The 22,500-nt window shown below is 42.7% G+C and overlaps 1 protein-coding gene across 3 annotated transcripts in view; it reads right to left on the bottom strand.

Moving 5' to 3' along the window:
- Positions 1-4,723: 4,723 nt before the first annotated feature.
- Positions 4,724-22,500, bottom strand: part of tfeb (transcription factor EB) — a 20,614-nt gene continuing 2,837 nt past the window's right edge. The window contains exons 2-12 of one of the 3 annotated variants that reach the window (XM_080495907.1): positions 18,690-18,761; positions 14,427-14,531; positions 13,976-14,143; positions 12,276-12,374; positions 11,885-12,073; positions 11,071-11,160; positions 6,542-6,659; positions 6,296-6,346; positions 5,678-5,753; positions 5,418-5,574; positions 4,724-5,336 (exon numbers count right to left, since the gene is read on the bottom strand). In XM_080495907.1, the coding sequence (XP_080352033.1) occupies positions 4,767-5,336; positions 5,418-5,574; positions 5,678-5,753; positions 6,296-6,346; positions 6,542-6,659; positions 11,071-11,160; positions 11,885-12,073; positions 12,276-12,374; positions 13,976-14,143; positions 14,427-14,456 (1,548 nt within the window). In that variant the 5' untranslated portion in view covers positions 14,457-14,531; positions 18,690-18,761 and the 3' untranslated portion in view covers positions 4,724-4,766. The remainder of the gene's footprint in view (positions 5,337-5,417; positions 5,575-5,677; positions 5,754-6,295; positions 6,347-6,541; positions 6,660-11,070; positions 11,161-11,884; positions 12,074-12,275; positions 12,375-13,975; positions 14,144-14,426; positions 14,532-18,689; positions 18,762-22,500) is intronic. The other 2 variants (XM_080495908.1, XM_080495909.1) reach the window with 2 other exon arrangements.

Here is a 22,500-nt window from a genome sequence, read left to right as displayed (position 1 = left end):
CAACACCTCTTAAATTGCACCTTCATGTTTGATTTGTCTCGACCCTTCGCCTCTCTCCCTCTTACTAAACAGCCACCCAAGTATCAGTGGAAGTGCAAGGCAGGCACTTCTGCAGCATTAATAGCCCAGTCCAAGTCCAGTGTGTGTGTGTGTGTGTGTGTGTGTGTGTGTGTGTGCGCGCGCGCACACACACGCTCAAGCTGGGGGAGAGATGGGCGAAAAGGTGGTGATCGGAGTGAGCCATAAGATCTACTCTTTGCAGCTCTACAGGGATTTATTAGACCGGGAAGTACATTAGCATCATAAAGACCCAGGAGAATGGGCCTGTGGATGGGCTGCAGACACCATCACCACACTTTAACATGCTCTGCAGCATCGGGCGTGTGTGTGTGTGTGTGTGTGTGTGTGTGTGTGTGTGTGTGTGTGTGTGTGTGTGTGTGTGTGTGTGTGTGTGTGTGTGTGTGGAACAAGATTACCCCGATTTAACTTAAGAAAGGCTGTTAAACGGTTTATGGATCATCCTGAAGCAGAGCAGGACTCATACATCAGGAGATGATGGGAAGAGCAGCTAAATAGGAGGAACAAGTCAAACAAAAAGATGGAAGCCAGCGAGAACACCGAAGAGTTGCAAAAATAAAAATAAAATAAAAAGACTATTGTCCTAACCTTGTGCTATATGTTTCAGCAATGGGATACTTGAGGAGCAGGTATGAACATGTTAAGATTTACTCAATGAGAAGAAAAAAAACCCAAAACACTCTCGTTGCTGCAGTTGAAAGAAGAAGAAAAGGGGCTGTAACAGTCACCTCTGGTTGGAGTTTGTGAGCAAGCACCTCAGTCAAACCTGTCTGTGGCAATTAAACAGGGCTTCAGCTTTCTATAACAAAGACCTCTGGTGCCCCCTGATGGACATTGGACGCAATAGAATTTGGTGAGATTCTCTGATCTTCAATCTTTGTCAAACTTGTAAGGTTGCAGTTTGGATCCGAAGTGACCCAAGGTGAAGGAAGGTACGTCAGTAAACCATGACCATGCCATCACAGAGAGACAGCAGCCACACACACACACACACGTTCAAAACAGAACATTTTGCTCCAACCACTAAACCTCATGTTGATGGATTTCAGGAGGACGCCGGAATACACAGAGAAAGAAAACACCGTACACACGGTGAGAACATGCAAACTCCTCACAGAGCCCTCAGTTCAGACTGCAACCACTGACGTCTCACTCTGAGCCGAGCATCCCAATCAATACACCCTCGTGTGGCTCTGACCTCCGAGGCTTCGAAACAAATGGCGCTCAAAACGCTGATACCTGAATGAAAATGTGCAAAAGTATTTGTATCGTTTCCATCTCCTTAGATTTTAAGTAATGACACCACAAATACTGTCAAAGTGATTCACCCCGAAGTTACTAGTTCAATTAATTAACACACAATTTGTGTTTCTTTGTTTGATGCATGAGGCAATTTGATAAATCAACAATTCATTACACGACATCGGGACTAAATTTCAAATACATATTTGAAACCAAAGTGATTTTTATGGACAAAATTTATGTTGACCAGAAAAGTATTGCTTGCAATCGCTCTCTGTTTATAATAAACCCAAATTTAATTACAAATAGAATAAATCACAATCAATAAATTACAAGTTACAATCTGTGAATCTTGTTTTAGAATTAATCTACTTAATTCCAAAAGTCATCCATTTAATTTTGTCAAGTGCCTTGATAATGGCTGTGCATTATTTTATTTATTTTACATCCCAGCCGAAAATGTATTTTAAACACGACCTGGAGGCTTCAACCACACACAAACACTGTACATTGACGCACGATTGAATGAAATGAAAAACAATTGTGAAATTAGAAAATCTGTACAAATCTGACTGAGAGAAATGCACACCATTGAATACATGTCTTGTTCATGCTTTCTATATTGTATATTGCTCTATACAGACAAAGTACACATCAAGGTGAAGTTTACTGGAGAGAAAATAGATTGGATGGGTACTCCAACCCTGCAGGGGATCGAGTTTCCGTCCCCTAAATAGAAAACCCGGCAATTAAACCAGAAGCACGTCACACACACACGCACACGCACACACACACAGTCAAATTAGTTTGAAATAAAAACACAAAAAGTCAGTGGACAAAATCAGGTAAAAAGATTTTATATCTTCAGAAAAAAAAAAAAGAAGACAGAACCACATTTCCCTCTGTGGTTTGCTCTGTTGAGCGCCCTCTAGTGGAAGAATAGAGGAGGCCTGAGAAACTCTTTGGAGTGTTGGCTGGGTGACAGTACAAAAGGGGCTGATGGGGAAAAGACATAATTCTGGACAAGGACAGACACAGAGTCAATGGTAGGACACCAGGAGAGGAACGGTCCACGTCCTGGCTCAGAGTCCTTCGGTCTGAGGCACAATAGCGTGACCACAACCACTGGTAAACCTTACATTCCTCAAACGGGCAATTTAATTTCAGTCACCTTAAAGAATCGCCTTCAGTCTTTGTCAGAATTTTAAAGGCTCAAACACACCGAACAAAATAATCCCCAATCGTGAAAAATGCCATTTTAAATGCACATTATGTTTTCAGCTCTAGAAAAAAAATAATTAAAAAAAACTTGTTTTAAGAAATTGTTTTAAAAATATTTACCAGTGCAACTGGAAGGCCACTTCGGTGGCATAAATACATTAACAGTGCACTTCCTGAAAATGTATCAAAGGGGAAAGAAGGGCAGTTTTGGAAAATAAAACAATTGAAATAAAACTACAACAAATACAAATAAAATACATTTAAGTGGCTTAGTGGCATAAAACATCTGAAATAAATTTCATTTCATAATTCTTCCACATACAAAGTCAAAACAATAATATAGTTTCCAGTGCTTTGGGAGACAAAATAAACAACAAACACTACAATAAAGAAAACAAACACTTCTTTGAATCAAAAAAAAAAAAAATCACGATATCAAATGTTTTCTTTCTACATTTATCGGTTCTGATCAGAAGCTATAACAAATGAAAACCATGCCTCGGGTCTCCCACAGCAGAGGTACAACGCAGGCCCACCACAACCTGCTGCAGCCATCACTGTGACAAGTGGAGTATTGAATTACCTCAAGGTGACAGCGTGAACAGCAGGCCTGAGCTTTACCTCTGCAGCTGGCAGCTTTACTCTGAGGCCGGAGCTGTTAACATGCTGATTTGAGAACAGCCTCTAGGCACACTGCACTTTATGTACATGTGAGCACTATAATTCAGACGTGTGCGTGTGTGTGTGCACGTGTGTGTGTGTGTGTGTGTGTGAACTGGGAGTGAGTGTGAATGCATGCAAGCGTGTCCTCACGCTGTGTTTTTACAGAAAAAGACGACGCAACCGCAGCTCTTTCTCTCTCCCTGTTGCTTTTTCTCTTTCCTCTACCGGGGCTTCAGACGAACAGAGGGGCCGCTGATACAGAAGCAAACTCTGAAGCATTTACAAACCTCACTGAATGTGATATTACGCCTGAGCCCATGACCTCCAACCTATAAAAACATGCCTTTGAAGAGCAGCAGCTGCAGAAATCAAAAGGCACACACAGATCGGGGTTATGGTCGTGACACAGGTCGGGTTAACATCTGCTCCTATTTAAAAATTATCCTGCTCGTGTATTCTGTTGTGGTACCTGAGTATTTCAACGCCTCATAGAAATGGACGACATGCTGATTTATGAAAACCACCTGATGTTTTTTTTTTTCCCTCTGGCGTACAAAATATCAACAGATTTCACTGTCTCTCAGTGAAGATCACCACAGTGTCAAGTTTTGGAAGTGTAAAAAAAAAAAAAAAAAAAGCTATATGAGGGACGGCAGTTTGGCTGTGTAAGTGTGTGTTTGTGAAAAGACAACAACTTTAAATAGAGGAGGGATCAATGTAACATTGCAAATGTACAAGGCCCAGCTGAAGGCTGAATAATCTGCCACTGCGAAGCCTTTTAACTGTGATCTGAGGTGTGGACGATTAAACAACACACTTTAATTTTGTAGGCCAACAAAAATCCTTGCACACAGCTACTGCTTGAGGCTAGAGCAAACTGTGGAATAACACACCGATCAACGGACCAATGTGACTGGACTGCATTCCTTCAATATAAATTATGCATGCAGAGACCATAAAGCTATTTCCATTTTATTCGCTATCATTCATTCAATCATTTATGGATACTAAAAGAGGTTGATGTAACGGGCAAATAACTTGTCCTCTATCGGATGCGACAATGCACTCGGTTTGTCCTTGCATCTGATAACGTCAATCTAATTAACTGCTGTTTCCGTCCCTTGTTCAATTATGATTCAGCGCCACCTTTCTGGAAACAAGGCCGCGTGTGGCGAGCAACTCCTGATCTGGCAGTGACTGTTCACGTCTTGTTCACGCTCAGTCTGGTGGGCAAAGTTTCAAGCTGCTCCGAGGAACCCACCTCTAGTGTGTGTGTGTGTGTGTGTGTGTGTGTGTGCTTTACAGCATGGCTTTTCGGTGAGTGAGGGTCGTGTACCTTCCAACCTTTTGTGCTACTTCACAGAAATAATTGTACCACAACTGAGTGTCACCAGTGTTTGCTAAATGTGTGTGACGCCTACACTGTGTGCATTCATCTTGCCACTGTCGCGTCACTTTTTTATGCGGTTTACTCCCCCCCCACCCACCCCCCGAGGCCTCTTTTTGAACCCTCCGGCTTTTTATGTGTGTGTGTATGTGTGTATGTGGGTTCACATGTATGTCTACAGTATGTCTCCATCCTCTATGCTGAAGCTGGATCTGCGGCTGGAATCGACAGAGGCTTCAGGGGACATGGCAGAGAGCAGCGGGTCTCCACCCATAGGGGACAAAGGCTCGTCCATCATCAGGAAGTCCAGTTCACCTCTCCTCCCATGGACACCCAGCCCACCCAGGTCACCCAGCCCCGACATGCCGTCTGAGAATCCGGATAACCCATCGCACAAGTCCAGCGACTGGCATAAGTCAAAGGGCTGGGAGCTGCCCACCGCTGGGAACTGGATGGGAGGCTGGGGCTGGAGGTGTTGGGGGAGTGGAGGCAGCTGCCGGGGCGGAGGCTGGGCCTGCCCCTGTGGGTGGACATGGGTCTGTGGGAGGAAGTGGTGCTGCTGGGCCTGAACCTGGTTATGGGGAAGGTGCTGCTGCTGGTGATGGTGGGCTTGTGCCTGGGGGTGAGAAAGGGTCTCGTCTGGGCTGGTCTCTTGTTTTATATAAGAGCCCATTATGTCAGTCATGTTCAGGCCGGAGGGGGAGTTGCTGGCCAGGCCATGCATGTGAGCCTGCATTTCCAACTCCTGTAGACAGTTGGAGGCAGCAATGTTATAAACACCCTTTTATTTGCTGTACTCTTGCGTACGTTTGTGTGAGCGTGTTACCTGGATGCGTAGCAACAGCTGCTTGTTGGCCATTTCCATCCGTTTGAAGTTGTTTTCCACCTCTCTGGTCCTCTGGACATCCTTCTGCATGCGTTTGATGTACTCCACAGAGGCCCGCAATATAGTGCCTTTGTTCCAGCGCACATCACTAAGCACACAATAAAGTATACAAAGCAATATCCACACATAAGTAACAGCGCGTAACCCATTGTATTTGATCATTTTGTAATGGACAAATTTGTTTAGGAAAAGCAACTCACAGGTCGTTGGTTTTTGGAATCATGGTGCCGAGCTCTTTGATACGGTCGTTGATGTTGAACCTTCTCCGCCTTTCAACTATTGCAAAGAAGAGACAGAGAAACTGACGTTGACAAAAATACATGATGTCGACAAATGTACAGTGCAAGTAGCAGAACACAAAAGGTCATTGTTAACAGGACTGAATTTTTGCATTGGCGAGCCTGCACTTTTATTGAAAAAAGATCAGAGCAAATCATAAATAAACCCCAAAAAGAGACAAGCGCTTCAGTGCTCACACGCACGCGCGCACGCACACGCGTATATGTGCTGTCACAGGCAATTACACTTAAGTGCCAGGACAGCAGAAATGACCAAGTTAACCATCCACCAACTAGTTGCACTGTGTCAGCACAAGACTACGTAAAACTGTTTTTGTGAGACATTTGATTATTGTGTGCGTGTGCGTGTGCGTGTGCGTGTGCGTGTGCGTGTGTGTGCGTGCGGTGCATGTGTGTGTGTGTGTGTGTGTGTCTGTGCAGTGTGTGCAAAAGCATGTGAATGCATGAACACTCATGGAGTAAATATATAACGAAGGGTGCTCGCAAATTTTCAGGAAAGCGCTTGCAGAAATGACTTACTCAGATTGTGGTTGTCTTTCTTCTGCCTCTCTTTGGCCAACGCACGGGCTTCTGTATCTTTGCAAAAACAGAACGCGATTAACGAACGGCTGAGAACAGAGAGAGTGTCAAGAAGTACCAACATGCTCCGTATGAGGGGCGTAATTGTTTCGGTATCACACTACCTGCAGCAGTTTGAGTGAGTTGAGGTGGTCTGTATTGTTTCAAACGACAGAATGAGACAAAGAATGTGAAAAACATTTGCACCTGAAAGTTCTCGCTTGATGGTCAGGTTGGCAGGACAGGAGTTACTGGTCATAGCAACAGTTGGCCCTTTCATCCCAGGACCTGTGTACACATCCAGGTGACTGCTGGACAGAGGGAGCTGGTTTGGAGACACGGACAAGGGAATTACACACGTTTCCATGACCCTCGGCATATACACATTTACGTCACAGACATTTGTGTTACAGGAAAGAAAAGATCGCAAAGCATGTAAACAGTAGCCGTCGTTTCATCTTTGAAATGATGAATAAGTCAAAAATTGCTCAAAACAGCACAAATAGAACTCGTCAATGTGACCTGATGCTACACTATATGAAAATAACCTGTACTTCCAAGGTGAGAGAAGAACAGTAGCTGTAACTTTCAAACTTTTCAGGCAAGACAATCGAAGCAAGTTACAAAAAATAAATAAAAACTCAGATGCAGAACTGCATTAATTCCCAGCTTCACACTCTTTTTTTTTTTCTACAACCTTTCTAAAGTCAGTGTTCGTGTTGAGAGTGCTGTAAAGAGCAGCTAGGTGGAGGTAATGCAATAATATCACACCTGAGAACTACCTGCCAAACACACAGCAATGATTGACTATCATCTTATCTTATCTTATCTGTCTTTATTGCCTGATCTTATCCTCAGCGTCCTCCAGCTTCTGAACTTGTAGATCGCTCTACAAAGCCTTGCACTTTAGACATTGCATAACAACAGTAATTTTGTTTCAAATAGACTCCTAAAAAGACGTGATTTCCTTTTAATTGTACAGTTTAATGAGCGTGATTGACTTTTTATGCCTCATAAGCAACTGTGTCATGCTCCCTGAAGCAAGGGCGAATGTGCCACTGCTAATGAGGCCTAAAAGATAAAGAACTCAAAGGAAAAGATATCTTTATCTGCTGCCTACTGTGTGAGCAGTGAGATCAAACACATCCACGGAGAGATATGTATACACAGGCCTCTGCAGGGCCAACTTCTGTATTTAAGCCATGCATTTTCGCAAAAGGAACACAATTTCAAAAATCAGGAGAAAATTATGCTGCGGGTGTGTCGAGCAGAACATGAACGCCTTTGCCGACCAACACAGAACCTCTGCTGAGTGGAAATTATCATTTGCAGGCTATTAAACTGTTTAAGGGTGTAAAATTGCACCTTTCATTATCTTGTTGGTTCACATTAGACTTGACGGTAATAGGTGCTTTGTCAGCCAGACAACATTGGCAACTATTTCAATTGTCATTTGTGAGAAGACTTTTTTTTTTTTTTTTTCAATCTCTAATTTACACCAGAGGCTGTGGACAGAAAATAATAATCTCAAATATAAAAAAAAAAAAAAAAAGTGTGCTGCAATAAATGTAGCCACCAGCTAATTTCAATCTGGAGCTTATAGCAAGGTGAGTGGCTCAGTTGCTCTTTTCTGTCTGTGGATGATCGTTACAAATGACAAAATACAAATACAAAATCTGATTTAATGCTCGCTAACTGGATGTTTACCACCGGTTTCATATTATCTCAAACTCTCAACTGTCTCCATTCATCTGAGCTGATCACAATCAAATTGGGAAAGCAAGCTTCACTGCAAGAACGGCCCTTTTAATTAAATTTATCAATTAAGTGTGACGAGGACACACAGTTTGTCTCTCACTCTCTTTCTCCACACGCACGCACGCGCGCGCGCACACACACACACACACACACACACACACACACACACACACACACACACACACACACACACACACACACACACACACACACACACACACACACACACACACACACACACACACACACACACACACACACACACACACACACACACACACACACACACACACACACACACACACACACACACACTTAAAGAGTCGATCTGTTCACTTGTGTCTGGTATTCAATGGTGTTCCCAGCTCTTACTAAACTTTGAAATTCCACAAATTCCATGGAGTTTGCTGCTTTAATCCCCATCAGGATTAGCAGGTGAGTTTCACTCACTGTTCTGACAGTTGGGAATAAAACTGGAATTTGTGGAGCACTTGTACCATATGCATCTCACTTCGACCTTGTCCTGGAGCAAATATATTGTACGAGCAGATCATACTGACATTGATCTGTGTGTGCGTGTGTGTGTCACCTAATCTAATCTCTCAGTGACATATGAATGAATGTGTGATCCAACCAATCAACCTAAAGAGTGGTATGCAATGAAGCAACAGACTCTCTGTGATGGCCATCACCCAACACACACACACACCCTGCCGTGGATCATACAGACAATGTGTCTGAGCCAGCAGTAGTCGCAGACTTTGGATGGTGAAGCTCAAAACTATGGTAAAATGTGAAGGAAACGTGACTGCATTCCGATAGAAACAGAAGGATATCACATGTTAAGACAAAAAAACCTGCTCTTAAAATAAAAACGCCTCCCCCACACTCCAACGCCCTGCTATGGTCTTCAGATAATCAGAGACCCGAGGCTGGGAGTTAGAGCTGCATCTGTCTAAACTGCGGTTCAAATCCTGAATGCACACTTTGAAAGCAGAGAACAACCCGAAGCCACCGACGCCCGTGTACCAAAGCTCACGCCACACCAAATGATGAATGAGAAGGTTTAATTTTCTTACCAGCTGAATCTGTTCGCCTTCAATGACTTCCACAATGGCATACGTCTTATTCATCTCCTTCATCCTCTACTCCGCTATACTTACAAGGCTGCACTCCTTTCTTCTTCTCCCACCAACACGAGCAGTACATGCAGCTCTCTCCAGCACTGCTGCCCCTGTCCTGAGAGAATGACCTCGGCTGTACTGCTCCTGTCTTTCTTCTACCTCCACTCTCCACCACACAGGAGTGAACTTTCCCCTAACTGGACTTTCAGCCTGTTTTCTCCATGCACAAATTGCCCTCATCCCCCTTTCCCTCCTCCCTTCTTATCCTCCCCCCTCTTCTTCTCCACCGCCCTCTCTCCAAATGTCTTGTAAACAAGTTGAACACTAACTGCTGGCAGTTTAATTGTTAATTTTCAGAGTTTGTGCCCTCAGACACAAAGCACCCTGCAGTCCTCAACAGAGACATCTTCCCTTCACTTTATATTTATGTCCAGTGTTGTTTGGCACTGCCTTGTAAGTCAACTATATACGGTCTGTGCTGCGTGTTCAGATTTAAATAAATATGACTTTCTTATTATTGCTTGATGCTGGACCAGTTGCATATTAAACCTAACACGGACTCTCTGTAACAATACTAATAGCTGCACGGGCATCATCACATTATCTAAAAGCAGTAAAAGGAGTGCAGAGAATTCCACATGCATGCGCGCACACAGAGTACATAGATACAGAAACTGTGATTACAAGAAGAATTGAAAAGTCAAAGTCTGAATACAGATGATTTGGCATGTCTAGTCTTGCGGCTCATTTGGAACAGAAGTGGGTCCACAACACAGGGATCGGTTCAGCATTTTACAGGTGCTGCAGTCAAAGTGTACGACCATATATGATGATATAATGTGTTGCTTTTCAATTTTAGGGAAATGTAATGTAAATATCTGTTTTTAAATAATAATTTATATTGAGCCTTAATTTCTTTTCTAAAATAAAAATGAACGATATATGACAAAATAACTGAGACAAGTAAAACACATTCAACTTTCAACGAGACTAGAATTTTCCTACACCAGTCACAAACGTATCTAACAAGGCTTTACCATCTGTGCACACTTTGACAGTCTCTTGCTGGTTTTCCTTCCTTCGTTACATAAAAAAAAGAAAGTCCCTAAATAAATCACATGAAAAATAACTCCAATGATGCCTTCGTGAAGCTCAGAAATTGAAAAGTTACTAATTGGGAAAGTCCCACTTATAAGTTGGGAGCGTTCACATGACGGCAAGAAACGGCATCCATATGATGTCGTCACCCGAAAGTATAAATTGACACACAAATAAATAAACACATAAATTAAAAGATGCTTCTGAAGCTGATATTATTAACGTAATTATTTTTTACTCATTTGGAAATACCGTTGTTTTTCTGTTGCTGGGAAAATACAAAGGTTAGAATAATAAACTCGAGACATTTTCACTTTAACATCGATGGCCCCGCCCCGCTCTCAAACGAGGTCAAGCACCTCGCTTGGCTGCCGTCCCCATTGGTCGGTGAGCGTGTGAATGGGTTAATGTGACTAACAGCGTATAGCACTTTGACACTGCTGAAGCTATTATACAAGTCTACCTACCAAAAGCTGAGTCAAATGCATTGTTCCCTAAGTAGATGCGGAATCGTTGCTGTTTCAAGTGACGTGGAATTTGTTTTTCAGGCCTTTCAGAAACTTCCCACTATCCAGAGTGAAGTCTAGCGTTTCGAGAACTTGAGGTGAGGTTGTTCCTCTCAGAAGTTAAAACTGTCGCACTAAAACCCTCAAACACACTATAATCTCATCTAGCATTTGCAACTGTAAAGGAGGTCAAGTGAATTTGACGTACATCATATAAAAGACAGTTTAATGGTGGGTTGGCTTCACTTACTGTGTTTGGCATCTGGATAGAGTCAATGTATGCTTGCGCATCATCGTAACTGGACTGCATGCTGATGATGTTGTCGATGACTTCGTCCATCTGAAAACAGAATCAAAAATGTATTGAAGCAGATGTGAGCGAACTGACATCGAGCTGTAAAGACATAAACTCACAATCAGGGACAGCATATAAACCATGTTTAAATTTTGAGCGGAGACTGAAAAGCCTGACTGATTTGATGCTTATTTAAACGCTGTAAACCAGATCAACTCTATTACAGGTCTGTCGGTCACTCAAAAAAAGATTTCTGTGTCACGGAGGCGAACCGGTACGACTGTTTCCAGACAGACAGACAAAGGAAAGAGAGGTCACAAGTTAAAGGAAGAGAGCTGGCCAAAGTCTTCAGGGTTCAAAGGTCCTTTCAATCTGCTGCGTCTCTGTCACTTGTTAAGCGGTAATTACTGGTGCAAGGCCATTATGGAGCATTTAAATTCCACTGATTGCCAGCCTCGGTTATGGCTAGTTAGTCAACACATTCATCCACACGCTGACTCCCTGAGCAACACATTGACACCAATGCTGATCCTGCCTGCCACAGACCAATTAAACTGTTATGATGCTCTTATAAAATGTGGAGATAATGTCACCGTGGGGGTAATATCCAAACCTCGTAAGTTTATATACGAGTGTCATTAAGTCGTATTTTAGAAATATCTGTTCAATACGGTCCTTGCAAATTGTACTTTACAAGGGAGCAGGAATTAATGTTTACAGGTTTATGTGTGTGTGTGTGCCACCATCGGTCTCGCTTGCAGTCATGTACCTCCTTCTCGTGGCTGGAGCCGATGTTGAGCATGGCCATGGGACTGTTGGGGGCACTGTTGCCAGACATGAGCTGCTCGGTGCGCATGTGTGGGGAGTGGAGGGGTGGGGGTGCGGACGCTGAATTCGGAGTGGGTCCCATGTTCGTGGGGGAGGCGGGCGGCATCAGTCCTGCGACTGCGTTCACCGTCTACGGACACATGAGGAGAGAATATGGCGATAATGTTAATGAATGAAAGAGTGCTGACACACTAAGACACGCATGTTTTAGTGCTGCGCAGTCAGGATACAGGGTTTGGATTACAGCCAGGTGAAATCAGCTGGAAACTGTATGCATAGGTGCATATATATAAAAAAAAAAAAAAAAAAAGATTTAGCACAGTGGCAAATACCTGTTTGGTGGCAAAGGTCGTTGACAGATATTCTTTTACTTGTTGCCTCCGAGACTGACGGATGTGGTAATCTGTAGGATTCTCAAGGTGGGTCTGTACCTGTATCAAGAAAATTAAATAAAAGTGTGTGAGCCATTGAACTGATTTAGATGCAAACCGACGTACAGCACACAAACAATTGGGTTTCTTCTGCCATAGTAAAAGTGTGACATGAAAAGAAAAGATCTCTTTAAAAGTGCCAGTTATTTCAGCTACAACCCTCTTACCACAACGTGTGACTATCTGGAATATGTTTAATTGAATGACTGTAGATGTAGCAGCTGTATTTGGAGAGCTTATTAAGCTCAGTGTGGTTTTACCACAAACACGCAACCACACAACACATTGAGTATGTAGTTTCAGACCCCATTATCTCAGTGATGCCCCCCGGATATGGTAGCATTAAGTCAGTGGTACTGCTTACAAGAGTAAAGCCTCAATAAATCCTCTGGTGTGGCTACATTGAGTATTGGGCTGGCCTCATTCCTTCACATCAAAGACTAAAGCTCAGTGTGAGCAGGCTTGCTCCCCATTACTACAATGAGCAATTCAAACAATGAGCAATTCAACTCCTCAGCTGCCCCGGACCCCCCTCCGATTTATAACCAACGGCAGGATTATATGAAATGAAGTAGAAACCTTTGAGTAAATAGATGTTTTCAGGAGGACACACACTTAGAGATTCATCTTGATTTTGTGTCCTAAAAATCCAGCCTACGAGGTCCAGCTGTGTCGGCACTGATGAAGTCCTTGGAAATATGCTACAGGAGGTATGACAGGCTCCGTGGGCCTGACAGACCCACCTTATCTACACAGAAAGGCACTGACAACTGTAAACACTGAGATTTCATAAACGCCATTCCACTCAGTCAACCCACACACAGAAGCATGCACCCAGACTGAGCTGTCAATGCAGGATGTTGCCTCAAACAATCAGAAGTGCAAGCACATTGGACGCATTTGCGGGTCAAAATACCCTAAAGCAACACACTCACACAGACAAGGAAGGGTTGCGCAACACCGTGCACACACAAACACACATCATCAAAGATAAGGGCCCACAGAGGCATCTCTGGAACCAGGCAAAATGTCACTTCAGCTTTATCGGTGCCTGTCTCACTCAGACTATCTACGCTGCTCCTGTCTGTCCTATCGCAAAACATGTCAAACCTCTCTTATCTCCCTCTGCTGTCTCCCTACCTGCTTGCTGCTCCTCCGCATTTCTTACTCTGCCGTTTTCAAACCTGCTACTGAATGTTCAGTGCTGTTGTGTGCTAGGTGACAGTCACTGGAGATGTTTGGACCTCTCCCACTGCAGCCTCCTGTCCTGTGTCCTTCTGAGCAACATGCCCACAGCCACAGGTACATTTTCTCTCTTTTTTTAAAATCATGAGGTCTGGTCACAGTTTTTAACCTTCAATTGTATTTGCATCCAGACTTGGAGGCATCATTTTACACCCACAGAATGTGCAATGGTCCAGACCAAACCTCAAAATTGGAAGGACAGAGTGCTTTCTATGAATTCTGTGTTCAGTCAGATTGTCCCTCTGTATTACCTAATTACTTGGTCGTCAAGATAAAAAAAACACTTCTTCCTTCACGCCATGACTCGAAATGTTGATTTAAGAACAAAAAACATTGTTGGTCGAGAGTCCACTGACCTTAAGAACCTCCACGGGGACCTGCATGCTTTCATAATGCTGTGGGGTGCTAATGGCTGGGGTGGGCACAGGTGGGCCAGCCATGCGCTGCTGCATGTACTGCAGGGCCGCATTCTGCTGCTGCTGCCGCTCACGCTGCTCCTCCTGCTGCAGCTGGTCTCGCATCAGCTGGATTCAGGCACAGGCACACACACACACACACATTATACATTCTGTACATCAATCTATGTGAGGGCCACAAAACATTACAATATTCATAAATGGAATTAATAGTGGATAAATGTTGATGCCCTTCGAACAAATGACACATTAAAAATATGATGCTACCGAGGAAAATACTGCAATAATAGCTACAAATCACGACCAATAGAATGTAAGACTCATTATAAGGCAGCCTGGTAAGAGATGTTTTGCACTGTGAAATTAAAAGTAGAATGTAGATGTGTTGAACCTGCATCCGCAGCCCAATGCGTGAGGCCATTGCTGGGGGGCGAGGGGGCAGGGGAGGGCGAGCCGAAGTTAATGCACCACAGTCCAGCCCGAGAGGTAGAGGAAGCTGTAAAGGAGGAGTCAGGAACATGAAGGGAATCGCATTTTAAATTAGCATCATCATTACATTACAAGGAAATCCGCCTTTGCAATGATAAATGAAAAAGAAAACATCTCACAATAGAAACATTTTTAATGACTTCATTGGAAAACAAGGAGAAAGAAAAATATCAAATGCACTTAAAAATATATGAAATAAAGCAACGTAACCTCCATTAACAAAAATCAGGAAACGTCCTGTTTCACTCTGCATCCATCTGTTGTGTCCTAACTTCTGTTACGGTTAAAACCAGGCAATAAAATATCTCAACCTCAATTTGTGGTAAACTGAAGACGGCTACCGCTACAATGGTAAAGAGGTCATGTGAGAGTCATGTGGCCTTTTCTGTTTCTGGGTGATCATGTGATCCAGAAGATGAGGGGAACACCCGTCACCTCTTGACAACAGTGGGGAGTCCCTGCACTGGCAGTTCCCCTTCTGCAATGAGTTGCCTTTCAACTGCTGCATGACGAGTCTCGCCTTGCTTCAGGAAAGTGTGATTAAACAGTTTTTGAAGTATTTAAATGTCTTTGTTATGTTGATGAGTGGCAGAACGAGACACGGCACGGCATCAGTCAGAATCTGAGTCGTCTGCTCTGGCGTCAGAAACACTGTCAGTTTATGTCATAAAGAGAGAAAGACAGAGAGAGAGAGACAAAGAGAGAAAAGCTCATTGTACATGAGGTACAATAAGAAGGGCAGCTCCTATTGAGAGGGACTGAAGCCGCCTGTTGTCCGAAGTGTACATTTCAGCACCCGAGGGGGCACACACTGCCCGCTTTGTGCCCATTAGACTGCCCACATGAAAAACACACACCCATGCAGATATACACACCGAAGGACAGACACATTCCAACACAAACGTGGACCGCGGTTTGAGGGAAGACCAGCTCCACACCAGCTTCTCAAGACTACAATCTCACTGGAAAAAGTGCTTTAACTTAATGCTCAAAAGCCCCCATTGCTGGTCGGGCAACTTCTGCAGCAACCGCTTACAGCTGGCAGTCTGCTCTCGGGGTCGTGCTAAGTTTCTTTCAGGGTGCTGAAATACAGAGCCAAAAAAGAGTGCTGAGCAGTAGAGGAATGCTGCACAGTGTATTTATAGAGTCTGGCAAATAGGGCGATTACATCTCAAAACTCAATCGACAAGGTAGGAACGCCAGCCAAAAGAGGGACATGCAGTCTGTCATTTAGGAGTCTACTCGTGCTGTCCTGACAATGAACTTCTGGAAGGAAATACATTTCACATTATAATTAAACAGAAGATTTTTTTTTTCCTTTCACCAAGTAAAAACAACCAAGTTAATATTTTATATTGCTTTAATAGCCCAATACTGTGGGTGGTCTGCAGGCATTAACTGGTCTCTTCACAAAAGAATAGATTTTATATGTCCATGAAGATTAATGATTGTGCTGTCTTAAAGACACGCGTTTTGTTTTTTTTAATTATAAAGCAAACACATAAAACACGACTATATTATTACCGTCTCTTTGTAAACAGACATTTGTGACTGTTGTGCTTACAAAACCCTGGTTTAAATAACTGAAATATATGCATTGAAGAGGTACAAAAGTAACATATTTTGTTATCAAATCTCCTTAATGCAGTGCTTCTCAAATGGTGGGGCGAGCCCCCCTGGGGGGGCGTGGTGGGGTGTCAGGGGGGGCGTGAGGCAGGCGCGACTTTCAGTATTAGTGTCTTTATTCATGCTTGAACAATAAAAAAAAAGGGCCTCCAGCTCATTTTATTAATTTATTTTGATAATCAGGCGATTGTATGCAGAATGCTGGTGCCAGCAACTCATACAGTGGTTTATACAGATAAATAAATAAATATTATCAGGTTCTCAATGGTAGTACAATTTGGGGGGGGGGGGGGCCTGAAAATTTTTTTGTGCTCTAGGGGGGGCATGACAGAAAATAATTGAGAACCACTGCCTTAATGTGACACATATAAAGGTGTTAATGGGTCACTCTCAAAGTTACCCACACATGCAGAATATGCTTAATATACAGTAGCTTTCGACTGTGAGTAAGACTCGTTACATAACACACGTGTCCTCTAGCACTTATCCACATACACACATATCACTTCCTGATATCATGGTGACACACTGCTACCAGGCAGCATGATCTCCCACACGGGCCATTCCCTTGCCCGACATCCACTCGGGACATTTGTGACGCAGTAAGAGCACACAGCAACCATTGTGTGTCTGACGCCGTAATGCCACGGCCCGCTTCACTTCAAACATTGTCAGTCAGTTGGAGGATGCAGAGCGGAGGAAGCCCGGGTCAGAGGCCACCTCTGGACTGTGCCGCTTTAACTCATCAGAAACACACACGCGGCAACGCACAGCAGCAAGTGACACATGCAATCTGTTAAACATGCTGTGTGATGACAGCTTCCTTTCTATGAAGAGTGCAGCACATACACAACTACATACACACACACAGACACACACACACAAAGGCAAAAGTACATGCACGCACGTGGGGGTACTGCAGGGCCATAGCACCTGTGCTCAGAGACATGGTGTTAATTTGTGGTGTGTATTTTTAGAAGTGACTGTGCAATGCCAAGGAAGGCTTTTCCACTGCCAGCAGTTATATGAAATCTGCGCGCGCACGCACGCACACTAAAGTGCCCTCACACAAAGAATACCCGTGCATTCAATCTTACTGGAGGTTTACGGTCACATGTCCACATTTCTGACATGTGTAGGACTTGTTGATCACATTTCTTCTGCTGAGGATGGTGTGACTACAGAGGAATCCCATGAGGTCACAGCAATGCCCCGATATCACTATAAGGTGAGGGCCATTTTGAAGAGAAGCTCATGAGAAATGTAGTTCTCATAATGAAAGAAGTAAGTTACTTCACTTGAGGAAAAACAAAATTAATAAATAACTTTAGTTTGAAGTCATTTTGCCTTTCAATATGTGGAGTGAGACTGTGGAACAGATTGGCGCTGGAGCTCAGGCAGAAGTATGTTTTTTTTTGGTTTTGTTTTTAAAAAAAATACAGGGAGGAGGAAGTTGTATGTTTGTTTATATTATTTATTCACTATTTTTCTTGTTAATTTGGATATATATTTGCTTGTTAATATGTACATAAATAACTACAGGGGTGTGAGTCGAGAGTGAGAAAGGATAGGGGTAATTAAGCTTATACTTCGTCCTACTCCTTTTCTGATATGTTGGGTCATTATTTACTTATTTTTTGCTTTGCTTTACTCTGTTTGTTTTGTTGTTTTATTTAGTTTTGTTCTTTTTAATAATTCCAATTGTTGTCACATGTCCAAAATAATCCTTTTCACTAAACTTTTTTCCAGTTAATTAAAAAAAAAAATTTAATTCAAAGATTTAGCCCTTTGACGAGCCTTGTGGACAATGTCAAAGACCTTACCCGCCTTTTTATTATTGCTCAAGGAAATGCCACCACACACTCTTCTCTTTCTGCTTCCATATATCTGTCTGCCTGCTGGGATGACTAAAATAACCCCCTGCTCTCTGTTCTCCTTTTCAGGAACAGCCTGTTCCCCTGGGGCATTGAGCGTTTTGTGTGTGTTGTTGTTGTTGTTGTTGTTTTGCTATGTTTATGTGCATGTGTGCACTTATTTGTGGAAAGGTGAAGTTGGGTGGAGGATCTGTGTGGAGGACATATGCAGGTCAAGTGTACATATGTATTACTGCTGGATTACTGACTCTCTTAAAATATGTCAACACACCTACTACATCAATATTAAAACCCTCTTCCATCTTCGATTACATAATGAAGCGAGATGTCACATACACACATACACACACACCTCAGAAGAGACAGACAGACTGGCAAGCAGACAGATACTCAGATCATTTTCAAACACTTACGGTTGGTATTCTGTTTGGATATAAAAACCTTCCTGTTACCATCTCACATCTGTACTAAGTAAACCAGATACTATCTCTGCACTCACTGCTCAGAGCTGTTTGGCTATGCAAACAGCAGATGGGGTCATTTTAGGACCTCAGCTATAGCAAGCACTTCCTACTTATTATAAATAAGAGAGAGACCCCAAGACAGTAAACAGTAAAAAAAAAAAAAATCATACAAATAAAAGCAGAGAAAATGAATGCAATTACCTGTTTTCGAGGAAAAATTAGTTCACAAAGGCATCTACACTCTGCTTGTGCTGGAGACTACATGTCGGGATGCTGGTGTAAGATGATGGCCCGGGCAGGGTCAGGGGGCAAACAGGTGAAGGAAGGCGATGGATGTGGGAGGGAAAAACAAACAAACAAACAAAGATGGACATTAAATAAAAGCAACAAAAGATGAATATTTACAAAACTGCACAAATCAGCACATGGGATGAACAGCTACAATACAAAATTATGATTTTGGCAACTGCAAAAAAACATGGAGGCAGTGAAGTAGAGAGGAAGCTGCAGGTGCATGATACGCACAGAAATACTTCATAAAGACGAGTTTGCACAGCGGAAGCAATGGAAGCAGCAGACCATGGTTGGACCTCAGCAGGAAGATCAGTGAAAAGAAGATATTCTTATGAACTGATTTTGCATTTCTTTCCGGTAACTTCACATTCTAAACTCTTGCAGTACGTTTGAAACCGATTCTCAGCCATTGTGGTGTTACCTTTGCTCTGACTACTTTGGGCACCCCATCAACTGTGTCTGATTTCTCGATGTGTTAACGCCAAAGGAGCACGTTAATCACCAAGTCGCACACACAAATAAACCTTCTAAAACAATGGATCCCGTTTTAGTGAGTTTGCGCCAAGAGACCTCCAGATTGTTTACTCGAGGTGGAGAAAACTGGTGGGGATTTAGCAGCAGTGACACTGACAGGAATCGCTACCATCACTGATTTCTACTTAGTAATCAACTTTCATAAAGTCGTGCGAATGAATCACCACAGCTCATCAACACTGCGTCTGAATCACAGCTTTCGTCACCTCCCCTATTTATAGTCGGTCGGGACCGACCCTTCACTAAGTGAATCTGTCCTCGGGTCACTCTGCTTCGTCATTCAAATGTCTCTCGCAGAAAAGAGATCATGTGAAACCAGTTTGGAATTAAAATTCAAGAACCCAGCTTGAATAGTATCGAATCACAGTACAACGCAATGAAACACAGGAAAGACAATTGAGCAGCATTATCAATAGTATAACCCACAATGCATCACTTCCCCTTTTCTTCCATCAGTTTTCACAACTCCCAAGTTTTTTCAGCAGTGAAGCAACTTCCTCTGCAGGGCCTCCCCCCCCCCCCCCCCCCCCCCCGGGAAAGAAAAAAGAAAACCAGTCTGGCATGCCACAGATTCTGGACTCCTCTTCCTCTTGCTTGTGAGTCGTTGGTACTGTCAGTCAACTTATCATGAATTATTTCACACGTCAGAAGAAAAACTTGCGTTGTTCCATCTTGCAATCAGCAAAACTATGTCCTGTCTAACCAAACTGGTTAGACACGCACAGCACCACGTGGTAAACACATCAGTCCTGTACACAAAGTGCACTAAGTGTAAAATGACCAGATACAGGTATTCACAGTTAAGATTTGGAGCCATCCTTAAAGTCCATTTCCTGTAGGCACATTTGTAATGCTATGTATGGAGCTCATCAATATGGTAAACACACAACAGAAACAACAACAACAAAAAATCTCTAAAAGCGCACTTTGTCAGGTTCCCAACCCACACAATTACTGTAAACGCTGAAGCGCTCACTGTAAACAAGCGAACATGAGTTGTAAACACCAATCATACGCAATCATGTAATTCTTTTTTTTTTAATTAAACAGCACATGAAATGTTCCTAATTTACTGTCAAGATCAAGTTCTTTCTGTCACCACTATTTCATCTTTTGACGATAACACAATCCTGTTAAGAATTTCACTTAATGTTTGGTGAGATTCTTACCAGTAGCTCTCCAACTATCCCCAAGACAACATGGTGTATCCAGGTGAAATCTGCTCCGCCACGTGTCAGTACACACACACTCTTAACTGGATGCTGGCTCGCCCAACTATTGCATACATATGCCGGTTCACTGGCTGTGAAGCCACTCCTCCACCCAACAGCCGATTTACAGAAGGCTGTGTGACAGTCACTATTAGTCACCTCCCTTCCTCTCCCTGAACTACCAGCTCAGCTTCCTCCTCTTCTTCCTCCTCCTCTTCTTCCCCGAAATTAGTCTGAATGTTGTAGTTTGGGGCAACAAGGAGAGCCCTGTGTCCAGTCGACCCATCTACACTTTCCCCTTGCCATACTCTCTCGTTTGCGTTTGCAGAACTCCGCCTTCTGTCCAGCCTCCTTCTTAAAGCAGCACAAAGCCTTCGCTTACAGTAATGAGTGCACATGTACATGCAGAAACTCAACATATGCCACTTCGTGGCAGAGATTCAACATATTCACCTCTTTAATTGTACAACTACTTACTACTTGCTTCGATATGATTTAAGATCTGAACACAACAAGGTTTGTTTTTTTTTAAAGAGTGGTGCCTTTCGTAGAAAAAAAGTTTTCTTGAAGTTCACTACTGCCATTTCAACATTTTTGTGGTCCATAAATAATTTTATCCCAAATTATTATGTGAATACTTAATTTTCTTAAATCATCTGTGACATTTGTGATATTACAAGCAGCTTATAGAGCTCAATAGCCGAATAATATAATTTTCTTACAAAAGCTGGCCAGAATTTGAACTAATTCCTACATTCTGAACACTAAAATAATAAATAAAATCTGTGTTTGTACTGTGCTGGACTGTAATCCTTTGAAAATGTTCAATAAAAGAACGTTTGAAAAAATTACAGTAATAAATTGATTATTTAAGAACTGCGTAGTCATAAAATTATGATTTAATGAATGCGAGAACTTTAAAATAAAGATTCATGCACCACTTTATGTAGGCATAATTGTGATATTGTGCAAGTGATTGTTGATTGTTGCAATTTCTCAGCTGTAAATTCAATTAGCAAGTAGCAAGTCGACCATTATTTGACTTCGGGAGTTTGTCAACATAAATGTATTGTAAACGAGCAAAGCCACTTTCAGTATATCTTTGGTCGTGTTGTGAGAAATAATCTAAAAATAAATCCAAAAAATAACATTGACGATAGATCACGGTAACTGAGCCCAGAAATGTGCGTGTCTCCATGTATCACTGAAAGAAAACACTAACTGTAACCACTAAGCTAGTTGTCCCGATCACAACAGAGGAGAACACAGGCCAGCGTGGTTCAGCAACGCTCAGCTGACAAGAATCCCTTGTTTGTATACAAAGCATTCACCAGTGCGCCAGCTCCAGTTCTCATAGTGCCCACAGTGTATTTACTGGGCTATTTTGGTCCAGGGGCAGGACCCACAAAGGCCCTCAGCTTATTGGTTGGGGGAAGCTACGTTCCTGTCAAGTCCCTGCCAATCCCAAGTCATCTGTAGGAAGGAATATTGTCAGGTCAGAATTTCACTCTCCGACAATGGCATATCAATGAGACCCAAACACACACACACACACACACAGCACACACACACAAGTCAAATAGGTAGTTTCCCCATTGTTTAATAGCCCAGTAACCATGGTTGCAAAGAGTTTTCAAACTGAAGTTTGACCATTGTATCCTGACAATGCTTGAACTTTTGTCTGGATGAAGCAGCCTTGAGATGGATGTTTCTTTCATATTCAGCCTTTGTTTGTATTTTTCAAAAAAGAAACTACTCCCAACATTTTTTTTTTTTTGCAACACTAAAGTTGATTTTGCATATAAGAAACCATCAGTGATTCTGCACACATTTGCAATGTTTTCATGGCTTTTTGACAAATGTGACCTTTTAAAGCTGACGAAATGTCATGCATACAATTCCCTTCCTGGACAAATAACTTTGCATAAATTGGATTTACATACAATATGTTCCAATTAACTCTGCAAGCTACT

The sequence above is a fragment of the Blennius ocellaris genome, assembly GCF_963422515.1.
Source record: "Blennius ocellaris genome assembly, chromosome: 4".
NCBI classification, from domain to species: domain Eukaryota; kingdom Metazoa; phylum Chordata; class Actinopteri; order Blenniiformes; family Blenniidae; genus Blennius; species Blennius ocellaris.
Note: the sequence above shows the minus strand (reverse complement) of the source record. Positions and strands in the feature narration are given on the sequence as shown.